The following is an 11272-nucleotide window of genomic DNA, read 5'->3' as shown; positions in this document are numbered from 1 at the left end:
CAAGCCACTATGCAGCACCCACATGCCCATAATTCGTAACTTAATACATGACGTATAAACATAGTTGTTCTGCCGTTCAAACCAAATGTACACAAACCCAGCCTGGATGGTTGAGGGGAAAAATCTGCTCTCTGTTGTGTTTATTTATTGCCTGTTTGTAGAGCTGTTTGTCTTTTCAGTTAAATCTCTTTATGAGATTTACAGATGTTTCCTGACTTTTTGTGCCTTGCTAAGTTGTAGAAACACAGAGCAGGTAGTAAAACTGCAAACAAAACATGAGTCCAAATTCTTTATACAAAAATGGCAAGCAAACTGTGCTGTCACAATAGTGTGTCCCCTTCCTTCTTATTATACCCTTAAAAACCACTCAGACACTCAAGCACTACAGCTGAGACATCAGTCTGGGAGGGTTCTGTGTTCAGGCCTTAGAGAGCAGACTGGGTTTGGTCCAGGGAATGGACTATTTGTTTGTGATCTTGGTGTGCGCAGTTTACATGAGGTGATGTTGTGCATTAGTGGCTAAAGCTGGTGGTAACTCTTCTAGTGCTTACAGTCACTGTTAGACTGTACTGAGGAATAAGTGCAGCAGAATCAGTCCACATGTGATTCCTCTCCTTGTTGATGGACCATTTTTTGGAGACTACCAGAACCAGGAATAGGGATTTATCACTGCTTGGTAATCTAACAGGCTCTTGGCAACACTTCACTTGTGTCTTGTGTGTTTTACATTTAAATGTGGACAAAGGAGGAAAAACCTGAGGCCTAAGGATGCCCAGGTAGAAGGTATTAGGGTTGCATTAGATCAGGGGTGTCAAACTCATTTCAGTTCAGGTCCCACATTCAGCACAATTTGATCTGAAGTGGGCCGGACCAGTAAAATCACAGCATAATGACCGATAAATAACCACAACTCCAAATGTTTCCTTGGCTTTAGTGCAAAAAGTACATTCTGAAAATGTTCACATTTCAGGAATTATCTTTTTACAAAACATTATGAAGGACCTGAAATTTCTTAAGAAAAATAAATTCAGTTTCAACAACATTATGCCTCAGTTTATCATTTACACATTACAACTTCCAGATCACAGAGTGTCTACAAAGGAACAAAACATTTAGTCACAGGTATCTGGAACTGAATGATATAGTATTTTACTTTATGATCAAAACGACAAAAGTCAGACAAAAAAAGACAAAAAACAAGACAAAATATTGCAAAAATGAGACAAAATGACAAAAATGAGAAACAGAATGACAAAAAAATGAGACAAACGACATGAAACAAAACAAAAAAAGGGACAAAACATTAGACAAAAAAGTTTCAAAGCAACAAAAAAATGGACAAACGACAAAAAAGACACACAAAACAGCGAAAAAAGCAATACACAAAATGTCAAAAATAAGACAAAAAACACAAGCAAAATAAAAAGAAAGCACAGAACGACAAAAATGAGAAACAAAATGACAAAAACATCAGACAAAAGACAAAATCAAGAAAAAATATAAAAATGAGACACAAAACAACAAAAGAAAAATGAACAATCTAGTATTTTACTTTATGATCCAAACAACTTGCCATGGTCTAGAAATTAGTTTTAATTTATAGTTTTACAAATTTACAATCTGCAGTTCATGTCTTCTCTGTAATTTTTACACTTTACAAAGTCATCCTGGGGGCCGGATTGGACCCACTGGAGGGCTGGTTTTGGCCCGTGGGCCACATGTTTGACACCCCTGCATTAGATGGATCAAACTAAACCAGTGTTTCCAGAATACACTTTGAACTTTAAATCACTGCAAAGCACATCACAGTCACTGGATTCTATATAATTAAATTGCATATAAGTAATTGTGCATACATACAATTTTGTTGGGCAGATTCTTTCAGTTTCAACATAAAACAACGTGTACAATATGTACTTACGTGCAAGTATGTGGTAAACCTACAACTGCAGAACAAAAGATGTTATTTTAATCTATAAATTTTAGATTAAAAGCAGCGCCCATAGCAGCCTCATCAACAAAACAGGAATTACAAGAGATGAACTGTAGTTGCAACGTACGACTTGTGCAAAGCGTGTTTTACTTGCAGAGAGCTGGAGGAGGAGAAACCCTGCAGCAGTATCAGGAGGTATGTTGAAACACTGCATGCCGCAAAAGCCTTCAGGGCTTATCTGTGATTGAACCACACTCCCCCATGCACATCAACTTGCAAGATCCTCCAACAGATAGAACGATTAGGTTTGCTGACAGTGCAAAGACAGGTACTGGAAATGAAGGAAAGGAATAAACACCCAGAAACAAAGGATTTACTGTTTGTGTGTTCTGTGAGGAGTTTTCCCACGTTTTAGGAGGCATTATGGTTGTCTGTGAGGCGTGACTTTAAAACATTTGTCAACTGGAAGCAACCAAATGTCAGTTTGGGTTTTCTCCCAGCTTAAATCTTGGGCATATCTGTTGAAATATGTACTCAACCTTTCCTAAAACACCACCTACTGCTGCTGGTTTTCTTCACTGTAGTGCCTCCTCAGGCGTTTTGCAGCTGCACCCATAAAATCCAGCCTTTTGACTCATTTGTAAACCGAATTCCCTGCAGTCGTCATCTGAGACATTTCAGCATTGTTTGGCTCCTGGTAAATATTTAGACTCGTTTTGTTGTTGAGGATGTTTCAAAGCTGCGGATTATCATTTATTTTTCAGCTGAACTTTAAGTCATGCAGGCAGAGGTGCAGCTGGAAACTCTGGGCAGCCGGAAAACAATTTGCCAGGCGCCATGCAGAGTATGTATATAAGAAGGGCTCCTGGCCAGCTTTAGGCCCCTGAATGTGACTGTTTTGCACCCTCAGAGGCAGGGCAGAGCCTTCTGTGTGTAGATGTTATCCAAAAGCAGCTGCTGGGCCGATACACTGGTATTTAAACTGCTGCTTTCTACAAATACCTTTGTCTCAATCAATCTCCATTGTGTGAAAGAGACGTTCGTCCAGCTGCTATTTGGAAACAGTTCAACTGAATAATTTGGTTTATAAATCTCAATCTCAGTATATTTCCCAAGGCTTTCACAGTAGTAGGAGATGAAACAGAACAGTTTCAAGCTCTTGTATTGATTGCATGAAATACGTGGAGGCAAAACTGGGTGAAATGTGGCTTTCTACAGCTATTTCAGAGTTTAACATCATACAGAATCGTATTCAAATGAGCAAAATATGATTAGACAAGCATTTGTACATGATTTGTCAGAACTTTACTTTTGACAAAAAGCAAAGTGATTAGGTTCAAATACTTTAAGTGGAAATCCTGTGGTTTATTATTAAAGAGGTGAATTATGCTCATTTTACACCTCCTGTGTGACCCCTTTTCCCAGCATGATTACTGCACCCACACACCCATTTGGCTCTTGAATAGGAAAAAACAATGATACATAACAAGAGATTTTTCTTCCAGCCATTGGGCAAATTCTTATTTTCCTATGATCCACAATAAGCAGTACGTTATGTGATTACTTTTACCTTTAACCCACAGATAATTAAAGATTTATTGGGCAGTTTCACAGGACTTCACACTCATTTCTTCTAGCAGCTTCTCAGCTACTGATTTGAACAGGCTTGTTTTCAGTGCAGGTTGTTTGTCCAAATAATGAGAGGCTTTTAGCTTAAAATGCAGGACATAACCTCCCCCACCTGCAGGCATTTCACAGCATAATGTGCACAGGTTTGAGATTGTTGGCACATTTAAGTCCAATAGTTCGGCTGATTTGTTCAACAAAATACTTAATTTGGCTAAAATCTATGTATTTTCCTGTTATTTTTGATAAACAAAATGTCTATTATGGTTGAGGGAAGTAAACCGTCAACAAAAACATGTGAATAAAACATTTTTTGTGCTTGTTTTTAATCATTTTGGTGCTGGCTAAAATCTCTTTGGGTACAAACGAAGTCCTGTCTGCAGGAAAAACCTGACAGAAGTCATTTGTAGTTTTCATGCTAACAGGTCCTGCTGGTCTCACTGAAAAACTTCAAACATTGATACAACTGCTCATGTTTCTAAAAACTTTATTTCAGGTTTTCTTAGTTTTGATACAATAACCCAAACTCTTTCATTTTTTTAACGGGAGATTTGTATAAATGGACGACATGAATGTCACCTGCTGTGAATTAATCTACTGATAACATCAATCATGACCTTCGTGTTTGGCTTCAAAGGGCCGACAATAGCGCTTTAAAGATCGAGACAAGACTGGAACTCCTGTTTAACATCACATTTATTTAACCAAAAATGTGTCTTTTAGGATGAGCTGGAGGCGGCCACTGCAGCACGTCTGGGTTTGGGGGTGGTGCCTTCCCGGAAACCATTCCTGGAAAATCACAGAAAACAAAGGCAGCACATTAGAGTCATCTTAACAGAGATAAAAAGGAAAAAAAGCCGCATTCTAGATTACTTTAAAAGCTTTACTTTTCCCCCCACACAGTTGACTTCACTGTCAGTAGTTACGGGCTGGTTACAAATTGGATTGCTTGATGATCTGGTGGCACCGCCGTACAACTGACTGATGTTATGACATGAAGGAGGTTACTGTTTTGTCGTGTCAATAAAAACTTTATCTAGAGGAGGCACAGTGCTGACAGATTGAAGGAAACTGAAATGTGGCATCTAATTACAATAAATAGCAGTTTTAAAAAGCAGCTCGACTGGTCCTAATAGGGCTGGTGCAGGTGTAATAACAATGACTCGGTTCCACAGAAGCGTTCCAGTAAACGCTGAACCAATGCGCCAAAAACCTGGATCTGATTCAAATAAAAGCAATGTGACCTTCGTTAATAATGTCATCAGTTACAGTTGCAATAAAAGCAGGTCAAAGGAAATCTGCTGCCAAAAGACATGAGTCAGTAGAGATGAACCTGGTCTGAACTCCACTGCAGGACTTCTGATCTACTGTGCCTTGTGTATTTTAGGCCGAGATTAAACTCCCTTGTGGCTGCGCACACGGACAGCTGAGGACACACAGTCGGTCTTTCACTACTTTCCAGTCTGTGTTAAGGACGTACTCCATGTGCAGCAAGAGTCAAATAAAAGAAGTCGGTGAGCTTCATCATTGACACTTGCATAGTTGCAGATGTGGAAACCATAACGTTAGCCTTTGGTACCTTTGAACTGAGGTAGTTCTGCACAATGAAGTCACAACGAACACAATAAGCTCAGTCATATTTAAGAGTTTTTGTTACTTACCCATCTAAATTTCGTAACAGCTGATAAAACTGTGCCACTAAAGTGATTAATAATTTAAGTTCTAATTACAGACATTTTTCTGGCGACTCCTGGGACTCTCTCAAAGCCTTACTTCAAAACAGCTGCTGTCTGGGCTCAAAGCCCAAGCTACCACAATGGACTGACAAAAATTAGACTGATTCATCAGAAAAGTAGCCAAGATTTATTTTTGTAAATGTTTCATCAGCATAGTTAAGCCTACTAAACCATGGATCATAATGAACAAGTAAAATGGGAGTCATATATTTTATTTAATTAGTGGCAGATGTAAACTTTTCTTACATCACAGATCTGTATTTGCACTGTTTTTATATTCTGTATGTTGATACTGTATTTTTGTACACTGTGTGACTTTGTGGAAACAGCATTTAAAATTTTCTGCATGTACTGAACATGTAGAGATACTGATAATAAAGGTCACTTTGACAGAGCAATGACAGAATAGCTCATCATAGTTAGCAGTCAGTGTGTGACTGGGATTCAACAGGGATTGATATATGATAATGCATTTTGAAATATACATATACACAAACCTTTTGTAGGTGTAAATTAAAACTATCACACTGTTCCCAAAGGAATTTCAGCCCCACACTGACATTAGTCACCGATCTTGTCTTACAATGACGCTTACCTCAGAGAAAATACTGATATCATGATAAGTTCATTTGTTCAGACATTTATTTTTCACCATCATTGGTAAGCGGCATTGACGAGGTCTAACAGGATTCTACACGTGCTGCACAGAATCCCACCTTTTTTTTTTTTGCAAAGCATAAGCAGAATTTATGTAACAAATCTGTGATATTTCATAGAATGCACATACTATTTTTTATTTAAGACAGAATTTGTAAATGTATGGTTGTCCCATGACCTTCTGCTCAGTTCTGCACTGCAAAATAACCGAGGAAGGAAAACATCTCCTAGTTTAGGCAAACCTGCATGTATACAGTCTCCGAATAAAAAGCTGCTATATGGTACTTTAAGTTAAACTGTCAAAGCCGTTTAGTAATGACATTTATCTTGAAGTTATTGTAAACACTTGTTTAAAATTGTTTATACCAATAGTTGTTTGCATATATCCAATATCTTTCCCAAACCACAAGCAACAGATAGTAGTCACAGAATTCTTTTTTTTGTAAATATTTCGATTGAAATGCAGACATTCTCTTCAATCTTGCTGATGAAAGTAAAATGCAGGAATCTTGCTTACATTTCCTGCTACAAATATGTGAACACTACACACAACTCGGCAGCAGATCCAATGTTTGTTTTAAACTGATAAATCAAATCAATTTGCCACTATCAGGTTTACGCATAAAGTAAGCAAACAGGTCCTCGCTGCAGAATGAGCACACGGCTAGCAGAACATCTAGAAAACGCTTATAGTTCTGTTATGCTTAACATTAGTACACCTCACCTGAATCTGCGGTAGACGACCTTCAGGTGTCTCAGACGGCCGGTGCCAGTGGTGTTCCTCCTCTTGGCCTTGGCGCTCCAGTTGTCTATAAAAAGAATATCACAATAAGTCAAGGCAGCCTGGCACAGATCAATTCACATAGGTGTAGAGTGGAATAACAAACCAAAACATTGTACAAAAACAAGTGTTGCACCAGAATAGAGAAGAATACATATTATTTAGTGAAAGCTTTAACAGTCAAATACTCTGTGCTGAACTGCAGTGTTTACAGAGAGCAAATGGGAGAAAAGTATGGAAACACATCACAAATGTAGTAGAATATTCATACTACATCATGCTACCAGTTTTTCATAATACTTAATACCTCTGTGTGTATCGGGAAAATGTTTATTATGCCGATTCCAGCTGTGTGTAGATCAATGAAATTTAACTTTTGCATTGTTTTTTGTACTTCTGGCATTCCACGTGTGTCATACAGCACAAAATCTTGTTAAGATCTCTCTTGTCACAGGTGTGCTGTTTCCATACAGGTGCAGGGCTTTATATCCCAGTAAACAATGAGCTCACAGTCAGTAAATTTGTCTAGAAGGCTACATCACTGCAAGCTGTAACACTAAACATGTTGGAAGACAACCACTGCAAGAACGTCTATACTGAAGACATGCGTGTTTACTATTCTCCTGCATGTTCAGCGGCATTTTTTTCAGGCTGACAACACACTCCAATACAAGGTTTCTAATAAAAATACTCATAACTACACTTATCTTTCGGTCACTTACACTTTCTCTTGCGCTTCTCGGGGTAGCCACACTTGCCACAGGAGGATTTCTGCAGGTGATAGGCCTTGGAGCCACAGCGACGGCACAAAGTGTGCGTCTTGTTCCTGCGCTTACCGAAAGATGATGTCCCCTTGGTCTGAGAGGTGAGAGATGACAGGTCAGAAACAACTCACTAAGACCTCAGTGCAAACTATAGCTAAAGTGGTCTTGTCTCAGTTAAAAAGAATGAATCACAGAAAGTCATTTGTTCAGACATTTGTGTTTAAAAGCATCACTGACAAGACATTAGCTTCGTACTGTACGTGAGAGATGCAACAATATTGAAACTCACTGGAGTAGTTAGCCAAACAATTCAAATGCAAGCGCCTTCATAGCCACTAAAGGCAACGACTAACGTCCTCTCCAACAACATAAAAATCAACAAAACGCTCATACAAATCTTCGTTTGGGACAGAGGTGTAAAGACCGTGTGTACACTCAGCTACAGGAAACACATTCACTACATGATGCGACTAGCTAGCTACGCTAACCACAGCGGTAAAGCTAGTTAGCCATTTCACAAATGAATAATTTGTACTGGATAAACAATGACAGGTCGTCGGTGTTAGTTATTTACCATATATAAACGAATGTATTTTAATTCATGTTATATATCTTTCTTAACACCAAATGAAGGCCAGTCTGTACACCGGACCTCAATGCTAATGGAAGCTAATAAATGCTGGATGGATGCGACTAAAATCAACGTTTATTTGATTAAATTAGTGCTTCATCTTAAAAATACTTCGTCCAAACGGTGATTTTGTTTATCCGACAACATAACATCCACAGTCCATGTCAGATAAACGACACAGTAAACAGATGTTTAAAGATTTTCGTCTGCCATCGATGCTTCTTACCATTTTCGTCCGGTGGCTAAGGGAAAAGAGACCGGAACCGGAGCTGGCGCTGCATCAAATTACGTCCGTGCGGAGTCCTGTGTAACACTGAAATGTGACCCCGTCTAGCATTTTGCCAATGAATCGATCTAAAATGTCAGTGAACAGAACTAGGTTAAGTTGAATTTAACCTATACTTCTCTTCGTCGTATTTAAAGAAATTGTTTCTTTAGTAGAGTCCAGTTTATTTCCATACAATGCCTCTTATCTATTTTTATTATGAGAATAAAAGCCTGCCAGTGCACAAACCACAAAAACTACAAATACTTGTGCAGCATTTTCAAAATATCCCTTTCAATAATTATCAAGAATTTATTTATCATATATTTTGTCGTTTTGAAAAAGCAAACAACCCACATTGCCAAATTAAATACATTTTTGTATACACTCTATTCTCTGAAAATACTGATTTATGAGCTGCAAGACAGATAATGAAAAATATTGTAGGGTAAACTGAGGTAAGACGCCTTCCAAAAGAACAATTTCTTAGAAATAAATGTGATATGTACTAAAGAAGTATGTGTCTGTGGACAACTTGGTACTTTTACATAATAACTTTATATAAAGTTTTTGATGCTCTGACTTCTAAATGCAACATATGTTTGATGGATCTTACAAATGGTTTGACTGTTTGAATATCCATTAAATTAGAAATGATGGGCTCAGGACAAAAGTTAATATCACTGGTATTTAAATTTCTAATAATAATGTCATATGATTAATTACCAAGAATTTATCAGTGCATCTTCCCTCAGAAGTCTTTCTCGTACATTTTCACATTTCACAAAATATTTGTTATTTTTTCCTTGAAACTAATGGATAAACATTTTTATATATACAGTACAGTCTTTATATTCTAAACAAACAGAGGCTTAATGTGTACTGTCAAAATGTCATATCAACATAACTCAAAACCCTTTCTTTTAATTAAAAAACAACAAACCTTGTTAAAATGTCTATGTGGAGTTTTTTATATGCTGGAAGACATATCAGGAGCAAAATAAACAGTCTGCACCATTTCTGAGTATTTCCTAATTGAAACTGCAGTGTACTGATAATCATCTTAAAAACAGTAAGAATAAGATGTCAGATACAAGGCACAAAGGAGTGTCCTTTGCATTGGTGTCTTGACTCCGCCTGAGTAAAGAGCTCATATCTTGAAGGAGTTTATTCAAATCAATGCTTCTTTGTGTGAAGAGAACTGATCAAAGTCTCTTGCATGCTTATTTTGGAGATATGCTCGGCAAGTCCAACTGGTTGGACCAGTCCCTGGGGCAGACCCAGATCACAGAGCTGGAGGGACTACATATCCCATCTGACCTGGAAGCATCTCAAGAGCTGCAGGATTTGGCTCACAGTAAGCTTGTGTGAGCTACTTTTGCTCTCCCTGCTGGTACTAGAATCTAAACCAGATAGAGAACAGATTGATGGAGGACTCAAAGTGCAAAGAAAATCTTTCAAATATCTTTCAAATTAGTTAATCGGAGATTTACAATTATTGTAGGTTAATGAAAAATGTGTCCCCCATGTACATGTGTCAGTCAGAAGTTGGTCCAGTGGTTGGCAGAGAGGCTGATCACTTGGGGATGGGGGAAATATGTCAGTGTTTCAGACGACCTCATGTATAAAAGTCTGACATGATTATATATTGCATCAAGACAACAAAGATACTCATGTTCCACCATAATGTGATGCTGTCGCTGAAAAAACAACACTTACAGCAAACCAGGGACAGTGCTGATGCAATAACTCACAATAAGAGGACAATTTCTCAGATCTGTCAGGTAGTAAATAAGTTGTCAGCAAATGCAAAAGACTTGATCGGTTTATTATGTTTGCTTTAGATCTGGAAAAAAGTTCATGTGTGAATCACATGGGATAGTTTAAACCAGAGGAATCAATCCGCCTGGACATCCAAGGCTTTATCCCCAAATGTTTTTATAACCCTGGATCCATTCTTCTTTTATTCCATTCAGAAAACAGGCAAGTAGTCTCCATTTTAGGTCCTCTGTGTGTCATTCAAGCAGCAGGTTGATTTCATACCACTTGATAGTTGCGCCTTTTGTGTGAGAGTGTGACAGAACGTAGAGAGTTTGTCATTGTTGGCATCTGGTGGAAGGTATTTAACTAATTCACTAAGACATGAATGGAAGGCCTCAGATTTAAGAAGCATTTTTCAAAGGAAAAATAATGAAGTCAGTGAGGTGCTGGAGGAAGAGTCATATCTCAATCATTAGGAGAATTTTCAGTGTTTTTCATCAGAAAAAACAGACTGCAGATTTGGTTTCATTTTTAGTATTTTTTTATTTTGATTTATATGATAAGATAGGACAAGATAAACATTATTGATCTCTCACTGGGGATTTTCACACAGCAGCAAGATAAAAATGACGCATCCCAAACAAAAAAAATCCAAAAGTAGAATAGAGATTTTAAAAATAAGGGTACTAATGGACTATGTACACCCTTTCACATGTACAGATATGGCATTGTGGATACTTGTACAGAAAGGATCGGACACATATTGTGTGTAGAATTGTACACAAGAGTTACAAAGATAACTTGTTATTGCACTCAAAAAGATATAAAGAGAAGTAGTGTTGCATGATGTTATTGCACTTACAGAGCTATAAAGAGAACATTTTATTCTATTATGGGACTTTCTAGGTGAATTTTCCCCTCGACAGCACCTACATCTCTTCACATGGACTATTGGTCACCCAGTTTACTTTGCATTAATAACTCATAAGATATACCAGTCTCACTCCAGCTGGTGGCTAAAACTAGTATCCCTGGTCCACAGTATATATTTTTTAGTCTCCAGACATCCCTTCACATATAATTCTAACTTTAAATAATTAACCAAGACTAACTTAAAT

The 11272-nt window shown here is 37.8% G+C and overlaps 1 protein-coding gene and 2 non-coding genes across 3 annotated transcripts; all 3 read right to left on the bottom strand.

Moving 5' to 3' along the window:
* Window positions 1-4237: 4237 nt before the first annotated feature.
* On the bottom strand, window positions 4238-8483 carry rpl37 (ribosomal protein L37). Its single transcript, XM_023272211.2, has 4 exons — window positions 8355-8483; window positions 7456-7591; window positions 6677-6761; window positions 4238-4348 (listed from the first exon to the last, which is right to left on the bottom strand). Exons 1-4 carry the CDS (start codon window positions 8355-8357, stop codon window positions 4279-4281), a joined length of 294 nt encoding a protein of 97 aa, XP_023127979.1. The 5' UTR covers window positions 8358-8483; the 3' UTR covers window positions 4238-4278.
* LOC111569832 (small nucleolar RNA SNORD72) lies at window positions 5884-5962 on the bottom strand. Its single transcript, XR_002746230.1, has one exon. It is a non-coding gene; the product is annotated as a small nucleolar RNA SNORD72 (small nucleolar RNA).
* On the bottom strand, window positions 7660-7739 carry LOC111569833 (small nucleolar RNA SNORD72). Its single transcript, XR_002746231.1, has one exon. It is a non-coding gene; the product is annotated as a small nucleolar RNA SNORD72 (small nucleolar RNA).
* Window positions 8484-11272: the final 2789 nt, after the last annotated feature.

This window comes from Amphiprion ocellaris, chromosome 17 (assembly GCF_022539595.1).
Source record: "Amphiprion ocellaris isolate individual 3 ecotype Okinawa chromosome 17, ASM2253959v1, whole genome shotgun sequence".
Classification (NCBI taxonomy): domain Eukaryota; kingdom Metazoa; phylum Chordata; class Actinopteri; family Pomacentridae; genus Amphiprion; species Amphiprion ocellaris.
This window is presented reverse-complemented; position numbering and strand designations above follow the sequence as displayed.